Source organism: Bubalus bubalis, chromosome 24 (genome assembly GCF_019923935.1).
Source record: "Bubalus bubalis isolate 160015118507 breed Murrah chromosome 24, NDDB_SH_1, whole genome shotgun sequence".
Taxonomy (NCBI): domain Eukaryota; kingdom Metazoa; phylum Chordata; class Mammalia; order Artiodactyla; family Bovidae; genus Bubalus; species Bubalus bubalis.
In genome coordinates, this window is record NC_059180.1 from 15,251,834 (window position 1) to 15,279,293 (window position 27,460).

A 27,460-nucleotide genomic window follows, 5' to 3' on the forward strand; every position below is an offset into this window, starting at 1 on the left:
GGTTGAGGGCTAACAGGAAAGAGGGCTGGAGATGAGGAGTTTGGAGCAAAGAGAGGGTGAGGCTGGGGGCGGGTAATGTAGAGAGAGGCCGGGCTGAGGATGAATGGGACTGGGAGCTGCCCAGGTCCAGGGCTGAGGAGGAGCTGCATGAACCCACCTCACACGTGTCCCGGGAGCCATCTCTCCCTTCTCGGCAACTCCCGGCGGGTCGGCGGCCATCGGCGGCGGGGGGGCCGGGCGGCGCGGGGCGCGGAACGCTCAGAACGCGGGCCCAAGGCACCCCGAAGGCGCTCGGCCCCTCCCTCCGGCAGAGGCCGGGACGGCGGCGAGTGGAGATGGGGGGCGCCGGGGGCGAGGCCCTCCCACGGGCTGCGGCGCGGCCCTTCCAGGGGGAGGTCCTGCTCTGGGGGGCTCAGTCCCTCAGTCCCCCAGGCCAACGGGGGCTCCTCGGGCGCAGGGTGCACAGCTTTTGCCTGGGCCCCACTCAGTCCGGGTGTCCGAGTCCCAGCTCACCTCCCTTCACCCCGCCCCGCCTCGCCTCTGCCCAGCGCCCCCGGCGCTTTAACTGGCCCCTTCCCGATTCCCAGGGTAGACCTGGGACCCCCGCACTGTTTCAGGGGCTCAAGACCCGCCCACCGCCGGTTCCCGGGGAGGGTCGGGGATTCCTGAAACCTGCTCCCCTCCCCTGAACCAGCCCCTGCGCTACTGCTACGTGGCGAGCAGAAGGGGTGAAGGGAGCTGCTGGGCCTCGCTCCGGCCCCGCACCTAGCCTGCGCGCGCCCCCGTCCTCTCCCCCTCCTCCCAGCGCGCGACCCTCGGGGGATAGAGATTTAAATTAAATTTGAATAAATTCCCTTCCTCAAGCTGGAGGGTGGAAGGAAAGGTTGGAAGGGGACAGGAAAAGGGTGAGGGGAAAATCGGCCTGCCTCAGACCCCCTGGTCCCTGGCCCCGCGATGCTTCGGCCCCGGGCCCTGGCCGCCTCTCCCATCCCTCCTGAGCTCCTCCACTTCTCTTCCCCCTCCCCTCTCCTCCTTACCACTCCCCTCCGCTCCCTGCTCCCCCTCCCCTCCCCTTCCCTCCCGCCTCCTCCCCTCCTCCTCCTCCTCTTTACACTCTCCTTCTCCGAAAGGAACCCCGCCCCCTGCCCTCTCCTTCCCCCACCACCTCCTCTTTCCAGGACTAACTTGCGCAGGGCACGATGGAAGTAGTAGTCCTGCGGGCGCTGGGCTCTGGCATCAAAGGGATGCTGGGGTCCGTGGGAACTACAAACAAGTAGGCGGAGGACGTGAAAAGCCGGGAGTGGCGGATGCCGGGATTTATAGTCCGGTTGCCCTAAGGCTCCTGGTTGCAGAGCGTAGAGGCGTGGGAACGTTGACTACAAACAAGATGGCGGAAGAAGGACGGACACCTGACTAGTAGTCCATCTTCCAAAGTGCGATGGGGTTCTTTGGAAGGAAGGATGCTGAAGCTGAAACTCCAGTACTTTGGCCACCTCATGCGAAGAGTTGACTCACTGGAAAAGACTCTGATGCTGGGAGGGATTAGGGGCAGGAGGAGAAGGGGACGACAGAGGATGGGATGGCTGAATGGCATCACTGACTCGATGGACGTGAGCCTGAGTGAACTCCGGGAGTTGGTGATGGACAGGGAGGCCTGGCGTGCTGCGATTCATGGGGTCGCAGAGTCGGACACGACTGAGCGACTGAACTGAACTAAGCCTTCTAGAGTTCCTTAAGAATGGTAGGATCAAGAGGATAAGGAGACTACCATAAAAATGGCAGGCAACCTAGGTTCTCGCGGTTGCCTCACTATACCACCTTGTCACCTCGCTCGCCTATAATATCGAAATTACCCTCCAGTTGGCGCAAAGCTTGACGGGAGTTGCAGTCTTCCGGCTCCCTTTTATTATCTTGACCAGACAATGGAAGGGGGGAAAGGGGCGGGGTCTACCAGCAAAGATGGCCACTGGAGGAAAGGGGCAACGGTGACCTGGGACTTGTAGTTCATTCGCTAAGGCTACTCCTTGTGGAAACAGGGGAAAGGACTACAATAAAGATGGCAGCCTAGCACATCCTCTGCGCCAGGGCCTGCTGGGCGACGTAGTCCCTTCCTTAGTTCAACAGAGCAAGGACATGGGCTGTTGAAATGTGCATCACCGCCGACAGTCCAAATTGAGAGCAGACAGAAACGGAGAGTCTATTTCCTTCTCTCCTCGCCACCCGCTTCTGACGACCTCCAGGGAAATGTAGTCTCGTGCCTTCACTCGCTAGTGGAGGGGAAGAATTTCTGTCGCCAGTGGGGATCAATGCGGGTGAGGGAGAAAAGACGTCCGAGAGATCCAGGAATCTATAATGTCCGCCTCCCCGTGTGTCAAGGACTTCATCTTTCAGGGGAAGGCTCTTAAAGGAAAGCAACAGTAATTAGTGTGTGGCGACAAGGGAGGCGTGGTTCTTGCCGAAAGTACGTCGCGCTGTTGTCCCTTGGAAAGCTTCGGCGCCTCACACCTGATGCTTGTTCCCCCAAACCTCAGAGAATCGGTAGCTTCCAAGTCGAGAGAGCTCCAGGGAAAAGGCTCTGGAGTCATACAACATCCCCACCCCTCCTTGGGAAGTCACCAAACCTCGATTATTCTCATCTGAAAAATGGGGATAATGATACCTACCTCGAAGCAGAGTGTTAGACAATGTTCACGAAAATGCCCACCTTCAGGGCCTGACACAGGGCACGTGTTGGCAGTTCCTTTCTCGAGGGCCCTTCCAGCCCAGCTGTTTTGGGATCCCAGGTGTCCGTCATGCCCGAAGGAGTTAGCTCCTGTGAGAAGAAAACTATGCCCGGCTGTGTACCCTATCTTGAGCCGCACACCCTCTGCCCGGGCCCCTCATCTGGATCCTTCCGTGTCCACTACCGATTACTGCTGCTAGGGGGCGCCCATTCTTCGTTTGACTAAGGGCCAACAAGCTGCCTAGATTCCTCAATCTGAAGTTGTTGGTGCTGCCAATTGCGCAACCAGTCTTGGAGGCACCCCCGCCCCCTCTCCGGGCCTTCTCCCCCTCCGCGGTAGACACCTCAGCTGCCAAGGCAAACGGGTCTGCTTCCTACCACTGTACCTTCTTAGCTGCCTTCTTAATCTTCCTCCTCTGCCTGCAAAACTATTCACTTTCGACCCCTGTGGTTCGACGGCCCTGCGGAAGATTTGGTGAGTGTGGTTTTTCTGGCAGGGAATTGAACTCAAGCTGGCTGGTGAGATGTGAAGTCCTAAATTTGCAGGGATTGGCCTCAGGCTCCTACTAGCTCACAGTGTTTTTAGGAAATCCTTGACTCCCTGAAGATTGTTTCCTCTTCCGCCTCACTGCTTTAGTTTGGCTACATGATTCCCCAGGGATTTTTCTGGAGCCAGTCCCTCTACCGATTAGGCTCTTTCCTTCCACCCTTCCCACCGCTGCACCCAGTTAACTTCATCTTTCAGGTTGGTGTCGCAAGGAAGCCTTCATGTGTGTCATTCCCAGATGCGATTCATTTGACTCTTCCCCTAGATACAAGCTTTATGAAGAGTCTGTCTCTTACGTGCTTTCAGCATCTCATTTGATCCTCCTAAGAATCCTGTTACAATCTCATTTTATAGATGAGGAAACTGGGAATGACTGAGTGATAAAGCTAGGATTCAGAGCTTCTCTGGGGGTCTGTCTAGCGGTAAAGAATTCGCCTACTAATGCAAGAGACCCGGGTTTGAACCCTGATCTGAGAAGGTCCCACATAATGCAGAGAAACAAAGCCCGAGCGCCACAACTACCGAGCCCAGGACCTAGGGCCTGTGCACCCTACCAAAAGAAACTACGCCAACAAGAAGCCTGCGCATCCCAACAAAGAGTACCCCTCGCCACAAGTGGAGAAAGCCAGCATGCAGCAATAAAGACTCAGCATGGCCAAAAATATATAATATGTCAATAAATGAATAAAGTTTAGAAGGGAATATTAAATTGTAAAGAAAAATAATGAGTTTCATAAAATAATTTTTTTTTTTTAAAAGCTACGATTCCCAAGGTCTCAGAGCCCACCTTCAGAACTATAGCATCTGCCAGTTGATCATGTCCATCCTCTGTGTGTTAAGTTTGGCAGAGCAACCACACATTTCTTTCACTTGGAATCCAGCAACACTGAGTCTGCATTCTTTGTTTCCTTGAACAAGAAACAGCTGGTGCAGAACAGTGGGTGCCCCTTTGGGATGAGACAAGTACTCCCTAGATCCACACAGTCCCCATCCAGCTTGCTTCAGTCCTAGCAGAAGCACTACTGGCCCCACTTCATTAACTGAGACCTGAACATAAGCCTACTGAAGGTCAAGGCCATTTCTCACACTCTAGAGAGCACCTCAGGGCCGGACGGTGTGCCTGCACCCCTCACTGGCTGGATAGAGAGATGGCTGAGTGTGACTGCATACAGAGAAAGAGGAGAACTTTTGCTTTTCACTTTATAACCTACTCTGCAGTTTGACAGTTTTTACCATGAGCAGATATTATTTGTATATACTTAAAAGAGTTTTCCCCAGTGGCTCAGTGGTAAAGAATCTGCCTGTAATGCAGGAGACATGGGTTCAACCCCTGGTTGGGGAAGATCTGCTGGAGGAGGGCATGACAACCCACTCCAGTATTCCTGCCTAGACAGTCCCAAGAACTGAGGAGCCTGGCAGGCTACAGTCCATATGGTCGCAAGGAGTTGGACACGACTAAAACGACTGAGGAGGTCTACTTAAAATATGAGCTTCAAATACTATAATCTTGCCACGTTGACATTAAAATATAAAAACAATAGTCAGACCCTCTCAGCCATAAGTGAACTCTGGGTTTACAGCATCCACAAGTCCCTTTTCTATTGCACAAAAAATTTCTGTCTTCTGTCCACTTTATTTACACATTTTGTCTGAGAACCATCAGAAAGATCGTTCATGGCCCTCGGTGGTGGTGGTTTCCTATATGAGGGGCTGGGGCTGCAGACCACATTCAGAAACAGGAGCACTATTCAGTCTCCAGAGGGGAGCTGCTGGAAAGGGATGGAGGGCTCCTGCTGGCTCTCAGAACTACCCACAACCTTGGATTGACCTCACTGAATTCAGGAGCAGGAGCAGCCCATTGATCTTGAGGTTCCTTTTCAGCAGTGGGTACTCTTCCAGAAGATCCAGATCTTTCCTGCATTTGTGTAGAAGGTCATAGCTTCTGTTTCAGTCAGAGCAGGTGAAGTTATGCTGCAGTAACAAAGAACACCCAAGTTTGGGTGGCTTACAGCAACTAAGGTCTGATTCGGGCTCATGCTGTGTGTCTAGTGTTGGTCAGTGGGGAGAGGTCTGCCCATTCTAGTTACCCAGGCATTAAGGCCAAGGGAAGAAGCTCCATCTGGATATGAGCTTCCATAATCACCATCCAATCACTGATGAATAGAGGGAGAAGGACCTGGTGAAACATGGCCTGGCTTCTATAGCTTCTGCCCAGAAGTGACACAGGACAGTTGTGTTCACATAGTATTGACTACTCCATAGCCTCCCCTAATTTCAAAGTGGGCAGAGTCAGGACCTCTTTCCACATTCTGCCTGGAAGGAAAAGAACTAGAATGCCTGTGAGTGCGTGCTAAGTCACTTCACTCATGTCCGAGTCTTTGCAACCCTATGGCCTGTAGCCCGCCAGACTCCTCTGTCCATGGGATTCTCCAGGCAAAAACAGTGGAATCGGTTGCCATGTCCTCCTCCAGGGGATCTTCCCAATCCAGGGATCAAATCCACATCTCTTACATCATCTGCATTGGTATTCGGATTCTTGACCACTAGCTCTCCCTGGCAATGCCTTTAAACAGCCCTAATAACAGACACAGCTTTCTGTGGCTCCCAGTGAAGGGACAGCCGTCACGTAGAGGATTATCTGGACAAGCGCCCTCTATAAGACATGCACGAAGGCAGCTCTTTTGTTGGTCACGTGGGACACTACACAGAAAGCAGAGAGGAGGGCCTTCCCTGGTGGTCCATTGGTTAAGAATTGGCCTTCCAATGCAGGTGAAGTGGTTGGATTGGGGAACTAAGATCCCACATGCCACAGGGTAACTAAGTTCTTGCTCCAACTTCTCAGCACATTTGCTTTAGCTAGAGAGAAGCCCGTGCATTGCAATGAAAGAGACTGCGTGTCACAACTAAGACCCAAAGCAGCCAAATAAATAAATATTTTTTTATAAAAAGCAGAGAGGACATTAATTTACACTGAAATATGGTGGGCATGGCAACCCACTCCAGTAATTTTGCCTGGAAAATCCCATGGATGGAGGAGCCTGGTAGGCTGCATGCAGTCCATGGGGTCGCGAAGAGTTGGACACGACTGAGCAACTACACTTGTACTTTTCACTTTCACGCATTGGAGAAGGAAATGGCAACCCACTCCAGTGTTCTTGCCTGGAGAATCCAAGGGACAGGGGAGCCTGGTGGGCTGCCGTCTATGGGGTCCCACAGAGTTGGACACGACTGAAGCCACTTAGCAGCAGCATGGTGGTCAAGTGAATAGAAAATGCCCCTTCAAGAGGTTGACAGTCACCCCTGCAATTAGTAATCACTGAAAACAAGGCTTCACAGAAGTTGCCAGGGTCTGGTTAATGAAAGTTCCAGAAGTAACACACCCAACCGTGGGTGTGGCTTCTAATGGTCACAGAATCCTTCAGTAGAGCTCATTGTCCAGTGTCCCTGGAGGGTCTGATGGCAACACTAGCTGAGTTGCTACTGTCAGTGGGTGTTGCCAGTATACACGTTTCCCCAGATCTCTCCAATTTATCACATAGATATGATCACATTTCTTTTTAGAGTTGTGCCCTTCTAATGGGGCTTCCCAGATGGCACTAGTGGTAAAGAACCCACCTGCCAATGCAGGAGAAGGAGGGTGCTCAGGTTCCATCTCTGGGTGTGGAAAATTCCCTGGAGCAGGGCAGGGCAATCCACTCCAGTATTTTTGCCTGGAGAATCCCATAAACAGAGGATCCTGGTGGCCTGCAGTCCATAGGGTCACAGAGTCGGCCTCTATTGTAACAACTTAGCATGGACTGAAGCAACTCCGCACACACGCATGCCCCCTTCTGAGTGGCAGCTGGGATGGATGCTCTAAGTGTGTTCCTGCAGCAGGGGCTTTGAACATTGTAAAAGTTTCTCTCTTTTTTAAAGGCATTTGAAATCATCCATGTGGTGAGTTTCTTTCTGACCGCGCTGGCTCTTTGTTGCTGCATGTGGGTTTTCCCAAGTTGGACCACTCTTCCTTGTGGTGCTCTGGTTTCTCATTGCGGTGGCTTCTCTTGTTGTGGAGCACAGGCTCTAGGGCTCATGGGCTTCAGCGCTTGTGTCACACAGGCTTAGTTGCCCTTCAGCATGTGGGATCTTCCCAGGGCAGGGAGTGAACCCATGTCCCCTGCATCGGTAGACAGGTTCTTAACCACTTGACCACCAAGGAAGTTCCCTTTTTGACCCATTTGAATATACAACCAGACAAAAAAGTGGACAACCTTTGCAAAGAAACTCCAGAGAGTTATAAAGAAGTGATTTTAAAAATCTTCTGTAAAATTTGGTTGAGGACCACACCGCTACATCAAATAAATGGATATTAAGTACCTCTTGTGTGTCCAACTCTATGCTAGGCAGCTGTGCTGTGCTGTGCTTAGTTGCTCAGTCATGTCCAAGTCTTTGAGACCCCATGGACTGTAGCCCTCCAGGCTCCTCTGCCGGTGGGGATTCTCCAGTCAAGAATACTGGAGTGGGTTGCTGTTTCCTCCTCCGGGGGATCTTCCCAACCTAGGGATTGAACTCAGGTCTCCCAAATCCCAGGCCGGGTCTTGACTGTCTGAGCCACCAGGGAAGCCCCATGCTAGGCAGCTATGATGCAAAATTCCTGACCTAATCCAGAGTGAGCTGGGAGCCTCAGGCTTTTGTCCATTTAGACATGAGCATTTGAGATTATTCTTCCAAAAATATAGGATTTTTAAGACCATGGCCTCCTGCACAATACTGTATTCTTCCAATTACCTGTATTCTTCCAAATTGTTCTAAATATTCTTTCAGAGCTCCATGGAGAACTCTGAATCCTAATGTAATTCTTCCAGCAGCTGCTACAAGGCCTCTGGCCTTCATTCCCTTCCTGGAATGTGCTTACCTTCACCCCACCCCAGGCCCAGAGTATATGGGTGCTAAGACACTTCAGTCGTGTCAGACCCTTTGCGACGCTATGGACTGTAGCCCATCAGGCTCCTCTGTCTATAGGATTTTCCAGGCAAGAATACTGGAGTGGGTTGCAATGCCCTCCTCCAGGGGATCTTCCCCACCCAAGGATGGAATCCACATCTCTTATATCTCCTGCATTGGCAGGCGGGTTCTTTACCACTAGCGCCATCTGGGAAGCCCAGGGCAGCCCCCTAAACTCTTAACTGGTCATACAAGGAAATTAGGAAGCCCTGAGGGCTTAGGTCTCAGCTGCCTAAAGCTCTCTCTTCCATTAGGATGATCTGAATTCCACTTGATTGGTTAAGCAAGGGTCAGTCCAGCTCTTACATGTATACAGGACTACTGGAAAAACCATAGTTTTGACTATATGGACTTTAGTCAGCAAAGCGATGTCTTTGCTTTTTAATATGCTGTCTAGGTTTGTCATAGTTTTCCTGACAAGGAACAAACATCTTTTAACTTCATGGCTGCAGTCACCATCTGCAGTGATTTTGGAGCCCAAGAAGATAAAATCTGTCGCTGCTGCCATTTTTAGCTTTCTACTTGCCATCAAGTGATGAGACCATATGCCATGATCTGTTTTGAATGTTGAGTTTTAAGCCAGCTTTTTCACTGTCCTCTTTCACCCTCATCAGGAGGCTCTTTAGTTCCTCTTCATTTTCTGCCAGTAGGGTGGTATTATCTGCTTATCTCAGGTTTGTGGTAATTCTCCTGGCAATATTGATTCCAGCTTGTGGGTCATCCAGCCTGCATTTTGCATAATGTACTCTGCATAAAGTTCCATAAACAGAGTAACAGTATATAGCCTTGCTGTGGTCCTTTCCCAATTTTGAACCAGTCGCTTGTTCCTTATTGAGCCTCATACAGGTTGCTCAGGAAACAGGTAAGTTGGTCTGGTATTCCCATCTCTAAGAATTTTCCATGGTTTGCGGTGATCCACACAGTCAAAGGCTTTCCAGTAATCAATGAAGCCGAAATAGATGTTTTTCTGGAATTCCCTTGCTTTCTCTATGATCCAGCTAATGTTGGCAATTGAATCTCTGGTTCCTCTGCCTTTTCTAAACCCAGCTTATACATCTGGAAGTTCTCAGTTCATATACCGCTGAAGCCTAGCTTGAGGGATTTTGAGCATAACTTTGCTAGCACATGAAATGAGCACAATTGTGGTGTAATCTAAATACTCTGGCACTGCCCTTCATTGGGATGGGAATGAAAACTGACCCTTTCCAGTCCTGGGGCCACTGCTGAGTTTTCCAAATTTGCTGACATATTGAGTACAGCATTTTAACAGCATCATCTTTTAGAATTTTAAATCGCTCCAGCTAGAATTCTGTCGCCTCCGCTAGCTTTGTTCATAGGCATGCTTCCTAAGGCCCACTTGACTTCAGGCTCCAGGATGTCTGGCTCTAGGTTAGTGACCACACCATCCTGGTTACCCAGGTCATTAAGACCTTTTTTGTAGTTCGTCTGTATATTCTAGCCACCTGGTCTTTATCTCTTCTGCTTCTTTAGGTCCTTACTGTTTCTGTCCTTTCTCGTGCCCATCTTTGCATGAAATGTTCCCCTGATCTCTCCAGTTTTCTTGAAGAGATCTCTATAGTCTTTCGCATTCTATTGTTTTCTGATTTCTTTGCATTGTTCATTTGAGAAGGCCTCCTTATCTCTCCTTACTGTTCTCTGGAACTCTGCACTCAGTTGGGTATATCTTTCCTTCTCTTCTCCCTTGCTTTTCACCTCTTTTCTTTCCTCAGCTATTTGTAAAGCCTCCTCAGAGAAGCATTTTGCCTTCTTGCATTTCTTTTTCTTTGGGATGGTTTTGGTCACTGCCTCTTGTATAATGTTAGAAACCTCTGTCCATAGCTCTTCAGGCAGTCTGTCTACCATATCTAATTCCTTGAATCTATTTGTCACCTCCACTGTATAATCACTGATAACTCAGTTGATAAAGAATCTGCCAGCAATGCGGGAGACCTGGGTTGAGAAGATACCCTGGAGAAGGGAAAGGCTACCCACTCCAGTATTAGTCCATGGACTGTATAGTCTATGGGGTCACAAAGAGTCGAACCCGTTGAGAGACTTTCACTTTCACTGTATAATCATAAGGGATTTGATTTAGGCCACATCTGAATGGCCTAGTGGTTTCCCCTAGTTTCTTTAATTTAAGCCTGAATTTTGCAATAAGGAGCCAATGATCTGAGACACAGTCAGCTCCAGGACTTGTTTTTACTGACTGTATAGAGCTTCTCCATTTTTGGCTGAGAAGAATACACTCGATCTGATTTCAGTATTGATGATCTGGTGATGTCCATGTGTAGAGTTGTCTCTTGTGTTGTTGGAAGAGAGTGTTTACTATGACCAGTGTGTTCTCTTGACAAAAGTCTGTTAGCTTTTGCTCTGTTTCATTTTGTACTCCAAAGCCAAACTTGCCTGTTACTCCAAATATCTTCTGACCTCCTATTTTGCATTCCAATACCCCATGATGAAAAGGACATCTTCACATCTGGTTTTGTGGGTTTTTTTCTTTTGCTGTTAGTCCTAGAAAGCCTTGTGGGTGTTTATAGAACAGTCAGCTTCAGCTTCTTCGGCATTAGTGGTTGGCGCATGTTTGGTAAGTCGCTTCAATTGTGTCCAACTATTTTTGACCCTATGGACTGCAACCTACTGGATTCCTCTGTCCATGGGATTCTCCAGGCAAGAATACTGGAGTGGGTTGCTGTGCCTTCCTGAAGGGGATCTTCCTGACCCGGGGATCAAATCCACAGCTCTTAAGTCTCATGCATTGGGAGGCAGGTTCATTTCCACTAATGGCTCCTTAGGACCTATGGAATATCTGAGTGGGAATCAGGAATCTATATTTGTAAGAGTAACCCAGGGGATTCTTTTTTCCACTGAAATCTAGAATGAGACTCAGTGTGCAGATCTGGCCTTACCTCGGTGCAGGGTCCTGTGGGGCTCCTGGACACAAGGTCTTTGTGTCCTCCCCCCTCTTTTTTTAATATATTTATGTATTTGGCTGCACTGGGATGAAGCATGTGGGATTTAGTTCCCTGACCAGGGATCAACCCGGGCACCCTCCACTGGAACCATGGGGTCCCAGCCACTGGACCACGAGGGAAGTCTCCTCCTGCATTTCTTTGATGATAGGAAACTACGTTCATTCAGGCTCCATGGTCTTCCCTGAGTTCTAATGGGCAGATACAAGCAGTTGTTCATTAGGGAAGGGCATGGATGCAAAACCAGGGAGAAGCCAAGAAACTTAAGAGTAGCCTTGAGCCAAGAGCCTGATTCCCCATCAAGGGATGCACAGAATATCTTTGAGCTATTTTGCAGATATGAAAACCCCCTCTGGGTGGGAGAATTTGATGGTTAACAATGGTATGCTACCCACAAGCATGTAGACACCTGACCAGTTGGACCTGAAGTTTGAGACCATGGACCCCTACTTACCTCACCACCAACCCATCAGAAGAATGTTCACAGTACTGATGTATGGCAATAAAAGAAAAGAAGAAGAAGAATGTTATGAGATGATCATGCACTCTCTGAACAACTGCTATAAAATTTTCACTCTCTTCTTGAAAGGGGGGACAGATGGTTTCGACAGTATGAGGCCCCTGTGTTTCCCTTTGCCTGGCAAACCAATAAAGCACTCCTTTTCTTCTTTACCCAAAACTCGGTCTCTGAGATTTTATTCAGCACTGATGTACAAAGAAGGTGAGCTTTCAGCATCACTTCTAGCTTTGGGGCATTGTGTAACATCACCTCTTAGAAACTCAATTTTCTCACCTGTATGAAATGATTCTTATTGTATTTTTGAACGGTGAATATTTATTTTTTATGGCTGTGAGAGCATAGTTGCTCCTCAGCATGTGGAATCTTCCCGGACTAGGGATTGAACCCAAGTCCCCTGCACTGGCAGGTGGATTCTTCTCCACTGCACTATTAGTGAAGTCCCCTCCGTTTTATTTTATTTTTTCTTGTCTTTTTGTTGTTCCTGCTGCTATTAGGTTGACTAAGTTCTTTACATTTTTAGATATTAATCCCCACTGATACGTGATTTTCAAACGTTTTCCTTCCTTTCCGTAGGCTGTCTTTTCATTTTCTTAATTGTTTCTTCTGCTGTACAGAACCTTTTGAATTTGATGTACTCCAAGATGGAAATTCTGGATCAAGTGACTGGGAAAATGTTCTCAGAAGGAGAATAGGGTTATCAGGGTACATCAGTGTTAAAAATCTGAGCAAGAATGACGTCTCAACTGACCACATTTGATCTAGGGAAAGTTCTGGGGCCAAAACTGTATCAACAAGTTAATTTCACCACTGGCCAAATTCTTCCAGCAGGAGAGGTGCTGGGCAGTTCTCCAGAGGAGGGGACATGGGGGATGTGTGTGCTGTTGGCAAAAGAATCTGGGTGGGGCACCAACAATGTCCTACAGTCCACTTTGGCGCTGTTCAGATCTACTTGATTCTCCTATTAAGTTCTCTTCATCCCAATACAACTTCCCCAAGATTCTGCTTAATCATAATTTCTGGGTAAACTTAGGAAAGGAGGATTAGTTCTAGAGACACAGCTGATATCTCTCATCTCTCTCCTCTACACCCACTCATTCTAGCCCAGCCCCTCCCTTCTGCTCCTGGCTTCAGCTAGTGGTTCTGCTGGTCTCTGCACTTTGTCTGGGGGATTGAGCCTGGCCCTCACTCCTGAAGGGTCTGAGTCCCTAGTTAGCATGCTTTCTGAGCCCGTGACAATGGTACTTGCTCACTTACAAATAAAACTTAGCATGGGGGCTGCCCTGGTGGTCTAGTGGTTAAGAATCTGCCTGGCAATGCAGGGGACACCAGTTCGATCTCTCGTCTGGGAAGATCCCACATGCCTCGGAGCACCTAAGTATGAGAGCCACAGCTACTGAGTCCATGTGCAGCCACCACTGAAGCCTGCATGCCGAGAGCCTGTGCTCTGCAACAAGGGAAGCCACCGCGATGAGAAGCCCACAAACCTCAACAGGAAAATAGGCCCTGCTCTCTGAAACTAGAGAAAGCCCCCACACAGCAATGAAGACCTAGCACAGCCAAAATAACAAATAAAAATAAATAAATACAATTAAAACAAAACAAAACACCTCAGCATGGGTAGCAGGAGATATTCCAAGCGATCACCTGAATGCTAAGCATATTTCTGCTGCCCCCCATTACATAGCCCTGGTCCTACTTCCTGTTCTGAACATAGTCTGTTACCCTCTGCCCATCCATATTGTTAGGGGAAGCACGCTGACCAAAATCGCCTACCCTAGCCAGACACCATAGTGACCATTTGCGTGAGCTGTTTTACAACAGAAGTCCTAGAAAGAAAGATGGAACTCACAAGCCATCACCAACCGAAAGAGTTCAGGAAAGGTCAGAAGGAGATGCCATGCATTCTACCACCTCCCAGAATCCTTCTTACTGGCATCCATCTTGGCTGAGCCATGGGTGCTCCACCAGGAAGGATGCTGAATCAGAGTGATTGGCCACAGAAATCTGGAAACGAATCCCATCACCATAAAACCTGAGACTGGGAGCCACGGGACAGATCAGTTCTCCTGGGTTCTCTTTCACTTCTGCTCTCTGCCTGGGCGTCCCTTCCCAACACAGTCTATCGCTTTGTCAGCTCGTGTCTCTCCTTGGACACTCATCCCGAATGCTACACAAGAGCCTTCTCTCGGGTCCTGGAGGGAGTCCCCCTTCCTGCAACAGTATGGCATGTCCTTTTGTTGCCTGCTGGTCTATTGGCAGGAGGAGATGCAAGTGACCATGTGGCAGATGTACCTCTAAATTTAATGGGATTTGGCTGTGTCCCCTGGTAGAAAGATCCCTCCCCAATCTAGGAATTAGACTCTGTAGACTCACAGGACCTAAAGTTAGGAGACTGTGAGCACAGATTCCCCAAGGAGGTCACTGGGGATAATGCAAAGTGGGGGTATTTTTTTTCTTAGGTTGGAGTCTCATGACTTACGGGATCTCAGTTCCCTGACCAGGGATTGAACCTGGGCCACGGTAACGAAAGCGCAGGTTCCGAACTACCAGACCACCAGGAAGTTCCACTTCTCATTTTGAAGTCGACGCCCCAGTTTCCCATTTGTGCTCTTCCCCTTCCTCTGGCGCTCCTCATCAAGCCCAGGGCTGCCCCGGAAGCAGAGGTGACACTTAGCTGGATTCCAGGGGGTGCCAAGCACCAGACCTGGACTGGGTTAGAACCTAGACACAGAGCGGTGCTTCCTCTGTGCCTCCCATTCTCACTGTCGTGTGAACCACGTATTCTGCAAGGGGGACACCAAAGGAACTGTGGGATGACAGGGACCAGCCCAGACATCGGAGCCTGTCCTGAGCCCATGGCCTCTACAATTTATTCTGTGTGATCGTGACAAGTCACTGAACCTCATCTGTAAAAGTGGGAATAATAACCATAAACCTACTTCCCAGGGTCATGAGATACTATCTATGTATCAAGTGACTGGTGACATAATAGAGGCTAAAAAATGGGATTCCTTTCCTTCCTCTGCACCTCATCTGTGAAATGTAGACACCTATCAGTTTCCTGAAGAGAACCCAGGGGACAAGGACTGTGCAAAGTCTCACAGGTGGCAAAGTGTCAGGCCCGGAGGCTAGAGACACTGATAATGGTTAAGAGCTCTGACTTTGGAGCCCAATTCTAATCCTAGCTGTGTGACCCAGAACTATTCACATAACCTTGCTGTGCCTCAATTTTCCTCATCTGTGAAATGGGGAAACAGTGCTAGCCACTCCATGGGGTTTTGTAAAGGATATGTTATTCAATGGAAAGAGCTTAGAACAGGCCATCAGTCAGTGCTCATGTTAGTGATGGGACGTCCCTGCAGTCCAGTAATGAGGACTCCGTGCTTTCACTGCTGAGGACCTGGACTCAATCCCTGGTCAGAGAACGAAGATTCCACAAGCCATGTGGCACAGCTGGAAAAGAAAAAACAGTATTAGAGATGATGAGGAGGAGGACGGTTGAGCCACAAGACTGTGCCTTCCAGAAAGGCAGGATGCTACTGGGACTGGTTCAGCCCATCCCGACTCTGTAGCAGTGCTGCAAAGGCTCCCAGATGCACTGAATGGAGTAGACGGTGCTGCTCCTTCTGATGGTCCCTGCCTTGGGCCCTCATGCCCTCACTGCTCGGTTGGCCCATCACTCTATCAAGACAAGGCACCGACATAGGCATTCCTGGAGATCAGGTGCAGAACACACTCCTTGGCCTGGTTTTGCTGAGTCCCCCAGTTGGAACCAGTATGTTCTTGCCTTCCTTCACCTATTGCTCGTGGAGGTGTCTCCTTTTCTGGTGGCCGGATGCTGGGGCTATGGAGAACACCCGGCCTCCTCTCACGGGGAGAGAAAGATCAAGAGATGGAGAACGATAATGTGTGGTGATCGGTGAGTGGATGAGTGGATGTTGGAAGCTCTGGGAGCCCTGATGGGGCAGAGGAGACAGAGAAAGCTTCCCTGAGAAGTGAAACCCAAGTTGAAGGTTAAGTATGAGAAGGATTGTCAAGTGAGGGAGGAACAGGCTCACTCTCTTTGCAGGCAGAGTCTCAAGAGAGGGCAGTGCTGAGCAGGCATGCGAAGTAGGACACATGGCAGAAGCTAGGGAAAAGCAAGAAGGAAGGTTCACGGCTGCACAGGGACTATGGGACTGAAGGCCTTAGAAGCCAGACTACAGACTTGGGGGTTTGTCCTGAGGGCAGTGGGCAGTCAAGGAAAAGTAAGGGGGTGGTGGGAGGCGGCAAGGTGACCCTTGCTCTTTCCTATCCTATCATATGTCACCAACAACCCATCTCTTTGCTCTGTCTAGCAGCTTATTTGTCCCTGAAACCTGCCAAAGATATTCCCAACCTCAGGGTCTTTGCACTGGCTTTTCTCTTTGCCTGGAGAGGTAGGAGTGAAGATTTGCTCGAATAGTGCTTAACATTGAGTCAGAGGCTCTGGCTTGAATTCCTGTTTATTTGTTCTGAATGGGCCTCTTGATGGAACCTGCTGGATGACATAGGGTCGTGATTGAGCGTCCTGGTGGACAGACAGAACAGATCTCTTGGGAACACTGTTGCCAAAATCTCGGCTCTCTGTGCACCAATGCCAAACAGAAATATGGAGACAGAGTGATGGAGGAGAAAGAAGCACAGCTTTATAGCTGTGCCAGGCACAGTAGGCTAGTGCCTCAAGAACTGTGCCCCACCCCCTCGCTGGTGAGTAGGGAAAGGGTACATAGGCAAGCAGGAGTCTGTGATAAGGATCAAGGCGGTAACAGTCTTGTATTTGTTCTCCTTCCCTTTCCACAGGATGGAGACAAGATCAGGGTGTGTGCCGGCTCCTAGAAGGTCTGTCTCCCATCTTAAGCCTTGGCCTCACCTGCTGCTTCTGCTTTGATTAACAACTGTTCTGCCCTTTGGGCTTCCCTCATAGCTCAGTTGATAAAGAATCCGCCTGCAATGCAGGAGACCCTGTTTCAATTCCCGGGTTGGGAAGATCCCCTGGAGAAAGGATAGTCTATCCATTCCAGTATTCTTGGGCTTCCCTGATAGTTCAGCTGGTAAAGAATCCTCTGCAATGTGGGAGATCTGGTTTCAATCCCTGGGTTGTGAAGATTGCCTGGAGAAGGGAAGGGCTACCCACTCCAGTATTCTGGCCTGGAGAATTCCATGCAGTGTATAGTCCATGGGGTCGAAAAGGGTCAGACTCGCCTGAGGGACTTTCACTTACTTACTCTGCCCTTTGGAACTCAGAGAAGGTCGTGGAGGCTGCAGGCCTGCCTACACGGAATGGTGGACAAAAAGGCCTCTGCACCCTGGATCCCACAGGGCCCTGCTTGGCATTAACATTAGTGTGGCTGGTGGGGATTGGGCTCCAAGCCTGAGATAGTGGGTCACTGAGGCTTTTGCTTTTGGTTGGAGGCATTAGGTTGGAGGTAAGGAGCTCAAACCAGTCAAACCTAAAGGAAATCAGTCCTGAATATTCATTGGAAGGACTGATGCTGAAGCTGAAACTCCAATATTTTGGCCACCTGATGGGAGGAAATGACTCATTGGAAAAGACCCAGATGCTGGGAAAGATTGAAGGCAGGAGAAGGGGACGACAGAAAATGAGATGGTTGGATGGCATCACGAACTCACTGGAGATGAATTTGAGCAAGCTCTGGGAGCTGGTTATGGACAGGGAAGCCTGATGTCCTGCAATCCATGGGGTCACAAAGAGTCGGACATGACTGAGAGGCTGAGCTGAACTGGAGCAATTACATACCATTGCAGCAACTCTTGAGGGGCTTAGAAGGGGGTCTTATAGCAGAGGTCGAGGCACTTGGTAGGTGGAGTCAGTAAGACCCTAAGACGCCAAGACAATTTTTCTGGTCTTCAGATGAGGAAACAAACTCAGGCTCAGAGAGGTTTAAGTAACTTGCCTAAACTGGAGATGGACAAAGGGAGGACTTTTACCCAAGTGGGAAAAAAAAGTGAGTGCTAGTCGCTCAGTCGTGTCAGACTCTTTGCGACCCCATGGACTATAGCCCTCCTGGCTTGACTGTCCACGGAGTTCTCCAGGCAAGAATACTGGGACGGGTTCCCATGCCCTCCTGAAGGGGGTCATCCCTACCCAGGGACTGCTGAGTATTAAATTGCTAGGATTTCCCAGGCATCATCTTCCGGTGAGACTGAAACAGAGATGGAGATATGTGGGCTACAAGGCGGGGCAGGATGAGGCGGCAGAGCTTCTGACATCTGCCAAGACAAATGCCTTGGAAAAATGGAACTGAGCCTGGGATAGGGGTGGATTGCTTCAGTTGTGAAGGGCCCCTGAAGGGTCTAGAGAGAAATGAAGTCCCAAGAGGAGGAGGAGATGGTGGGGTTGGGTCAGGGTGAGCCTGCCCTCTGGGGTGAGGCTCGGCCCAAGGTACGCTGCCCACCTGTGAACAGCACGAGATCGAGAGTCTGGCTCCCTTCTCCCCTCCTGTCCTCCTCTTCTTCTTCCTCCTCCTCCTCCACTACCTGGCCTGGCCCCTGCCTCAGTGCACCCACTCAATGGGCCTAGTCTAATCCTCTGACATCACAGCCTGCCCATCACAGGCCCTCCCTGGCAGCCTTGACAGGGCCCAGGCTCAGAGACCCAATTTAGGATCTCCCACCTCAGAACTGATCTCTTCCCTCAACCTCTTCCCTCCTTCAGCTCACAGTTCAGATTGAGGTCACCCTAGAGTCAGTCCCAAACTGAGGGAGCAGGAGCCTCCAATCTGTCCTGGCCTTGCTGTGTGACTCCAGGTAAGTAGCTGCCCCTCTCTGGGCCTCAGACTCCTTATCTAAATCTCCTCTACCCTCAGTTAATCACATCAACCTGTTCTGGCTTCCTCTCAGCCCCTTGTAGCTTTAGGAAAATTTTTTTTCTTTTTATGAGCTCACATGTTGGTTGTTGGGGGACCACTGGACTCTGTGGCCCTTATTATTCACCCCAGTGCCAACTCAGAAGAGGGGCTCCTCCGACAGCTGCTGACTAAAGGTGTACATGGGTGAATGAACGAACAGATGTAGCTCCTGCCTTATGGTGGGAGCTCTGGATATGACTGTGTGTTCATAAGCTGGGGCGCATGTGCACTCCTGTGTTTGACACTCCCTGGCAGGGTGTGTGGTGTAACACAGTAGTGGGCATGTCCACTAGGGTGTCAGCTCCACAAGGGCACGGATTTGTGTCTGACTTCTTCCCTGCTGTATCCCACTCTATCTGGAACAGGGACAAGCACATGGCTAGAGTCAATACTTCTTTGACTGTAAAAACGTATGAAAGTGAATACACACACCTGGTGTGGGTCCATGTGCCAACCTGTGCATATAGTACAGTATAGTGTTAGTCACTCGGTCATGTCTGACTCTGAGAACCCATGGACTGTCACCCATCAGGCTCCTCTGCCCTTGGAATTTCCAGGCAAGAATACTGGAGTGGGTAGCCATTCTCTTCTCCAGGGGATCTTCCCCACCCAGGGATCGAACCTGAGTCTCCTACATTGCAGGCAGATTCTTTATCATCTGAGCCACCAGGGAAGCCCAAGACATGTACACGGTGATGCCAAAAGCTCAGCTTCTCTGGACACTGGTGCCAGATCAACCTCAGGGACAAAGATGGGGCTGAAGTCAAAAAAGAGAGCTTTATTGCTTTCCCAGGCAAAGGGGGATATAGCAGGCGTATCCTCTCATAACCATGTCTCCCTAGGGAAGATACTGAGACGTTTTCTAGTAAAAGAGGATGGGATCGGCTCTTGAACATTTTCCTGATGTTTGGTGGTGTCAGGTAGAAATGAACATATTCAACCTTCAGGTCCAACTGGTCTGGGGTCCACATGTTTGAGGGCAGCATACCACAGCTTGTCCCACCGGAGGGGGTTTCAGTACCTGAAAAATGCTTCAAAGATCTTCTTCTATGTATCACATGTTCAGGAATGAGCACCTTGCCCCAAGGCTGCTCTTGATTTTATTTCTCCCTGGTTTTGCAACCCCTCCCGTCCTTAATTAACAGCTAATTAACAGCTGCCCATATCAAGTCCAGGAAGATCATGGAGGCTGAACGAAGGCTACTACCTGCAATATCAAAGAAATGGATGGTGGGTGGGTGCTTCCCTGGTGGCTCAGTGGTAAAGAATCCACCTGCCAACGTGGGAGACATGGGTTCACTTCTTCATCTGGGAAGATCCCACTCGCCTCAGAGCAACTAAGTCTGTGTGCCATAACTACTGAGCCCTCACTCTAGAGCCCGTGCTCTGAGGAACAAGAGAAGCCGCCAAAATGAGAGGCCTGTGCCCTGCAACGAAGAGTAGCCCCACTCGCTTCAACTAGAGAAAAAGCACATGCAGCCACAAAGATCCAGCACAGACAAAATAAATAAATAAATTCATATTAAAAATAAATTTTTAAAAACTTTTCAAAAAAAAAAAAAGAAATAAAGGACATAAAGGCCTTCACACAAGGAGCCCCACAGGCCCTGTGCGGGATCACAAGCTCCCGGGTCTAAGGGTGTGGGTGATGTTATTTACAAACCACCCCTCTGTCCCTTTTCCAAACCCCTCCAGAGCCAGGGCCCAATACCTGGGTCCCGATGGGGCAGAGCAGGGGGCTGCCTCCTCGCAGGAAACTGGATCCCAGGATGTGCAGATTGCCAGGGATCAGGGCGGCCTCCTTGTCTCCCCCATCCCCCGATAATCCCCTCCTGACTGGCTCCCTTTCTCCCAGGAACCGGAGTTAAAGTCAGAATTGGGGGCCTGTAGGGGACTAGGGTGTCACCTCAATGCCCCCTTCCCTAGTTGTCTCCTGCCTCAGGGGCTTCTGCACCTGCCCCCACAACCCCCAAGCTATGAATTTCCCTCACTCATGGGTGCCCCGAGGGCTCAGACCCAACTATATAGCCACCTGAGGGACAAGAGGACAGGTGTCACAGAACCACCGAGAGACTGCAGAGAGGAAGGATCCAGGAGAGACCATGGGTTATCATCTGTTGGGTGAGTGAGGGAGACAGGGTGCCAGGGTCCTGAGGCCAGGAGGGAGGGGGTACTGCAAGCGCCCTCTGACCCATCTGACTCAGGTACCTGGCTGCTCTTGCATCTGCTGGGAACCTCAAAAACCTTACACATAGAAGACTACATTCATCACTCAAGACATACTTCTGGACTGCCTACTAGGTGTTAGGTAGGAGAATCCCAGGGACAGAGGAGCCTGTTGGGCTGCCGTCTCTGGGGTCGCACAGAGTCGGACAGGACTGACTCGACTTAGCAGCAGCAGCAGCAGTAGTCTAAGTGGGCTTCCCATGCGGCTCTAGTGATAAAGAACCTGCCTGCAAAGCGGGAACCTTAAGACCTGGGACTGAGCTGTGAGTTGGAAAGATCCCCTGGAGGAGGGCATGGCAAGCCACTCCAGTATTCTTGCCTGGAGAATCTCATGAACAGAGGCTCCTGCTGGGCTACAGGCCACGGGGTAGCCAAGAGTTGGACACAACTGAAGTGACTAAGCACAAACTCACAGGAGTCTAAGTATTGAGGTTATTGTTGCTGTTTAGTTGCTAAGTCGTGTCCAGCTCTTTTGGGACTCCATGGACTGTAGCCCTCCAGGGCCCTCTCTCCATGGTATTCCCAGACAAGAATACTGGAGTGGGCTGCCATTTCCTTCTGCAGGTGAACTTCCCCATTCAGGGATCAGACCCACGTTTCCCACATTGGCAGGCAGATTCTTTATCACTGAGCTCTCAGGGAAACCCAAGCATTGGGGTCACGGCAGTGAAGAAACAAACAATGGGATTTCTTTCTGCAGACAGACAGTCCATGTGATCATAAGAAAATGATCATGCCAGTGTGACTTCCCAGGTAGTGCTAGTGCTAAAGAATCTGCCTGCCAAACAGAAGACATGAGACACGGGTTCCATCCCTGGGTCGGGAAGAACCCCTGGAGAAGGAAATGGCAACCCACTCCAATATTCTTGCCTGGAAACTTCCATGGACAGAGGAGCCTGGCGGGCCATAGTCCATGCGGTCGCAAAGAGTCAGACACGACTGAGCACCCACACAGATGTGACAGAATTTGAATACAGTGATCCAAGTTTGTTGAATGAATGAATGAACAGGGCTTCACCTCAGGCCTTCCCTTAAGTTCTGAACTTCTGGGAGTTCAGGAATGTAGATAGGGAAGCTAAGGAAGCCATCCTGGTCTGCCTCGCATCTCCATCACTGCTGGTGAGCTTACTTTTTTTGTTTTCTTTTTTAATTTGGCTACACCAGGCCTTAGTCGGGACAGGTGGGACCCAGTTCCCTGACCAGGGATTGAACCTGAGCGCCCTGCATTGGCAGTGCGGAGTCTTAGCCCTTGGTCCCCCAGGGACGTCCCCAGAGGGGCTTTTGAGTTGAGCCCTGAAGAATCAGAAGCAGAAGCCCTGGGTGGATTTGGAAGATGGTGCTGGCAGGGCCCAGCAAGAGCAAAGTCTGAGTAGGGGATGCTGCGGAAAAGAGGGGCCAGGCCTTGTAGCCCACAGTGAGGACTTTCATAGTCACTGTGTTAGGTGGGAGCCATGGGAAGGTTTGGACAAAGGAGGGATCTAGCTGGACTTGAAGAGCTTCCACGTGGCACAGGGAGACAAGGGTGGAGGCAGAGACAGCAGCGGGGAGAGAAATAGCTTCTAGATTCATCTTTTACTTCTTTATGGCTGTGCTGGGTCTTCGTTGTTGTGCTCAAGCTTTCTCTAGTTGCAGTGAGTGGGGGATACTGTCGAGCTGAAGTGCGTGGACATCTTATTGCAGTCGTTTCTGCTGTTGCAGGCTCTAGGCACACAGGCTTTAGTACTTGTCGCTCCTGGACTCTAGGGCACAGGCTCAGTAGTTATGAAGGGCTTAACGGTTGCTCCATGGTGTGTGGGATCTTCCCAGACCAGGGATCAAGCATGTGTCTCCTGCATTGGCAGATGAATTCTTTACCGCTGACCCAGCAGAGAAATCCACGCTTTAAAATTTTGTATTGAAACTGTCAGATAGGAACTGGGTGGTGAGCACAAGTCCTAAGTATACAGCCCAGTGAGCTTTCAGAGTCTAGGTACACTTGTCATGAGTGCTCAGATGCAGAAACACAGACCCAGGGAGTTCCCTGGTGGTCTGGTGCTTAGGATTCTGGGCTTTCACTGCCCAGGTTCAATCCCTGGTCAGGGAGCTGAGATCCTGCAAACTTCACAGTATGACCAGAAACAAACACAAAACCCCACAGACCTCATGGCCACCTTTTAAGGACAGAGCCACAGGATTTAGTGTGGGTTGAACACAGGGAGAAGGAGAGAATGAGGAATCCAAGAGGACCCCGTGACTTTGACGTGAGCACGTGGAAGAATGGACATGCACTTTTCTGAGATGGGGAGGACCAGGGAAGGAGGGGAACAGGGCAGCTAGAGCTAAGCAGTGGATATTTTTACTTGAGAGATGCTCATTAACCTTCAAGAGAAAATGTCAAGCAGGAAGTTGAATACTTGGGTCTGGAGGTCAGGGGAATTTTTTCTTTATTTTTAATAGTTATTTATATAAAATTGCATTTAGAAAGAAAAAAATAAAAATTTGTCTTCTTTGGCTGTGCTGGTTCTTAGTTGTGGCGGCATGCAAATTCTCAGTTGTGGCCTGTGGGATTAGTTCCCTGACCAGGGATTGAACCCGGGGCCTCCTGCTTGGGAGCTCAGAGTCTTTAGTCACTGGACCATCAGAGAAGTCCCAGGGGAATATTCTGGGCTAGAAATAAACTGCCTGCAGGGTGATTCTGCCCTGAGTGGCACACACAAGACCGCTGTAAGCCACAAGGGTTGTATCCATATTAGGGGCTGTTATGATGAATGAGTGAATCAGCAGGGGAGGTCAGGGACTTGGTGCTGACCTCTGATTTCTTCCTGCCAGCCCCCTTCTGCCTTCTGGCCCTGCTGCTGCCCCGTCTCAGTTTGGGAGCCCCCACATCCACAGCTGAATCTGTCAATCAAGCCTATAACCTGGCGCTCGACATGCAGAGGCACACTTCCACCCTGCTGCAGACTTATGTGAGTGACGGGGCATGAGCAGGGGGTGAGGGGAGGCGGCTGTCACCCTCCTGGCCCAGCCCTGGGGAAGGGAGGCAGAACAAGGCTGGAAGGAGGTTCCTCCATGGGTCCTGGGGTACAGGGGCTGTGTCAGCTAGAGACAGACCCACAGGAATGATGTCACTCATGGCTGGGTGACCTTGGGCAGGTCATTCCTTCACTCTCGGTCTTAGATTCCTCATCTGCCAAATGGGATGGTGGTCGTGCCTTGACTGACCTCTCAGGAGTGTCAGAAGCCCCTAGGGGAAGTCTTTTTCAGGCTCATGAGTCTGTCCAAGACCACCTCTGCCCTTGCTTTTCTGAGCCTATGCCATGCTGGGAGATTCAGCCTCATTATCTTACTGGCTCCTCAGATAGGTCTAAGAGGCAGAATTATGACCCATTTTTACAGATTAGAGAACTGAAGGGGCTTTTTTAGATTGTTTTTAACTTTTTTATATTTTTATAATTGTATTTCTTTCTTTTTGGCTGTGCTCGATCTTTGTTATTTAGTTTGGGCTCACCTCTAAATTTAGAGAAGGAAATGGCAACCTATTTCAGTACTCTTGCCTGGAAAATCCCATGGACAGAGGAGCCTGTTAGGCTACAGTCCATGGGGTCACAAAGAGTCGGACAGGACTGAGCGACTTCACTCACTTCACACTTCATCACTGAAGAAGGAAATGGCAACCCACTCCAGTATTCTTGCCTGGAGAATCCCATGGATAGAGGAGCCTGGCGGGCCATGGTCCGTGGGGTCACAGAGAGTCAACACGACTGAAATGACTCAGCACGGAGCGCTGCTCTAGTCTTTCCGGGTGGCGGCTCCTCTCTGGTTGTGGTGTGCAGGCTTCTCATTGCGGTGGCTTCCCTTGTTGCCGAGCACAGGCTCTAGGGCTCGCAAGGCTTCAGTACTTGGGGCATGTGGGCTCAGTAGTTGCCACTCCTTGGCACAGGCTCAGTAGTTGTGGTGCACGGGCTTAGTTGATATAGGACCTGTGGCATCTTCCTGGATCAGGAGCCCGAGTCTCCTGCATTGGGAGGAGGATTCTTATCCACTGAGCCACCAGGGAAGGCCTCTTTCTGATTTTTTGATGTGGGCCATTTTTAAAGTCCTTACTGAGTTTGTTACCATACTGCTTCTGTTTTATCCTTTGGGTTTTTTGCCTGGGAGGCATGTGAGATCTTAGCTCTTCAATCAGGGATTGAACCCGCATCCCCTGCATTGCAGGGCAGAGTCTTAACCAGTGGACCATGAGGGAAAGGCCAGGAAACTGAGCTTTAGAGGTGGGAATAATTTACCTGAGGTCACAAAACTGTCTGGAAGTTCAAAGCAGCAGCCTGCTGGCTGGGTCTGATCCACAGATGTTTTGTTTAGGCCGTGCGATGCTTGTTCAAATTTTGAACCTGAAAACCTGTCAAAAACAGGCACAGGGGTCCTGTTGGCCTCCAGTCACTGTGCCGCAGCCGCACCCCATCTGCTTCTTCTCCAGGTGACGGGATCCACCTGGCCCCTGCAGGCCTTGGAATTTGTGACTCTTCCACTGTACTATTTTCTAGGTCCACGTGAAGTTACCGAACCTAGTTACTTGTTTTCTTCTGTAAAACCTAGTTTCTTTCTCTGGGGCTGTGCTGGGTCCTTGTGGCTGTCACAGGCTTTCTGTAATTGTAGTGAGCGGGGGCTCCTCTGCTATGGGGGTGTTTGGTTTTCTCATTGCGGTGGCTTCTACTGTCACGAAGCATGTGCTCCAGGAATGAGGGCTCAGGAGTTGTCGTCCCCAGGCTTAGGTGCCCCACAGCATGGGAGATCTTTCTGGCGCAGGGATCCAACCCACGTCCCCTGCTTTGGCAGGCAGATTCTTAACCACTGAACCACCAGGGAAGTCCCTGACTCTAATTTCTAATCTCATATCTGCAACTATCCTCTGGGTAACTTTGTGGACCCTGAGTTTCCCCATTTGTAAAATGGGGATGTAGGACTAGGTGAACTATCATGTACAGAATTTATCAGTGTGCACTAAAATTCTGTGGGTCTAGGTTTGTGGAGGTGAGAAATTTAATGGAGAAGGCATTAACTCAATAATATTATAATTTAATCCAATATTAATAATTGCATATTAATGATTATTTACAAGTGAACAAATATTAACCCCTGAAGAATGTGAATAAAAAGGAAATACAGCTTTAACCACATTGTCAATAATATATTTAGCTTGCAAATACGGTAATAAGTAACATCATCATAGTGTTCATGATATTAATACAAAGATGTCACTAGTGAATGATATTAACGCCCTAGTCATATGCCAAGTGCTAAGTGCTTTATGTCTATTACATCTTATCATCTTCACCGTTACAGCGCCATGTGGGAATTACTGAAGCTGTGATTCAAAGTTGCACAAGTTGTATGTGGAGGAGGCTGAGCTGAAGCCTAAGAGAACTGGGGCTCTTGTGCTAGAACATTTCATCAACCCCCTGAGGCAGGGAATGGCGACTCCCCCTAGGAAGAGGCCAGTCTCATGGAAGGCAGATGTGAATTCAGGGGCACCCTAGGGCAGCGTTTGGGTCCCCTCACTCTCATCTGTCTCTGTCTCTTGCGCAGCTCGAACACCAAGGCCGTCCCTTTAGTAATCCCGGCTTCTCATCTCCCGAACTCTCGCTCGAAACCCTGCCTTCAACCGACATGCCCTTCGAGATCTGGCATGGCCTGGAAGATGGAGTACGTCTGAGCCTCACCCAGGAGGCCTTCTGGTCCTTCAGCCAGCACTTCCGGATTGCGATGGTTGACCAGCATATCCTCCACCATGGCGATTCCATCGTGGAGGATCAGCTTTGGGAAGCAAGACTCAAGGCCAAAGGCCTAGTGGGCAACTTGGCTGCCATCATGACTTCCCTGGGCCTGCCCACCCCACCACCAAACACCCCTCTCGGTCCTGTCTCCTTAGGGGACACGGCCTTCCACAAGAAGTGTCGAGGGTATGTAATAATCCGGGACTACAGCTTTTGGACAGACCGAGCTGTGACTTTCTTGGGTGAGCTCAAGGCCAAATACTCTCAATAGAGGAGGTGGAACTTCCTGTTCAGGCTGCAACCCTTTCCCTTTCACAGCTGATTCTTTCCTGTTTTGTTTTTCTCACCAGGGATTCTTTTCTGCCTTGCTTCTTGGCTAGAAAGGAGACACATGTTGTCTAGCAGGGCTTGTGTACCACGTATCTGGGAATATTTCCTGGGGACCAGGCCTCTAGTCCTTATGCCTGGGCCTCCCTGCCCAGGTCCTGTGGCCTCCCTTCCAGATCTGGGTGGGACTCCATGGACAGCATCTCATGAATTCCCATTCCAGTGGTACTGGTTGCTCACTTCCTGGGTGGAAAGAAATAACACCCCTTTGAAGAGGCTTCACTTACAGTCCATGGGGTCACAAAGAGTCGGACGTGACTCAGTGACGAACACTTTTCAGTTTCACTTCCCACTCTACAGGGGGAGTACAGTTGGTCCCCTTCCTGTCATTTAGGGGAGGTCCAGGAGAAGGCAATGGCACCCCACTCCAGTACTTTTGCCTGGAAAATCCCATGGACGGAGGAGCCTGGTAGGCTGCAGTCCATGGGGTCGCTAGAATCAGACAGGAGTGAGCGACTTC

At 50.0% G+C, this 27,460-nt stretch overlaps 2 protein-coding genes across 4 annotated transcripts in view; one reads left to right on the forward strand and one right to left on the reverse strand.

Moving 5' to 3' along the window:
• The window catches only part of FBXL19 (F-box and leucine rich repeat protein 19), an 81,308-nt gene that overhangs the window by 47,081 nt on the left and 6,767 nt on the right, over positions 1-27,460 (reverse strand). The window lies entirely within an intron of this gene.
• Positions 1,960-27,460, forward strand: LOC123331640 (cardiotrophin-2-like). Of its 2 annotated transcripts, XM_044936308.2 has the most exons (4): positions 1,960-3,197; positions 18,442-18,533; positions 23,669-23,805; positions 26,426-27,460. In XM_044936308.2, exons 3-4 carry the CDS (start codon positions 23,770-23,772, stop codon positions 26,882-26,884), a joined length of 495 nt encoding a protein of 164 aa, XP_044792243.1. In that variant the 5' UTR covers positions 1,960-3,197; positions 18,442-18,533; positions 23,669-23,769; the 3' UTR covers positions 26,885-27,460. The 2 variants fall into 2 exon arrangements, with proteins under 2 accessions (XP_044792243.1, XP_044792244.1); XM_044936309.2 differs by lacking the exon at positions 18,442-18,533.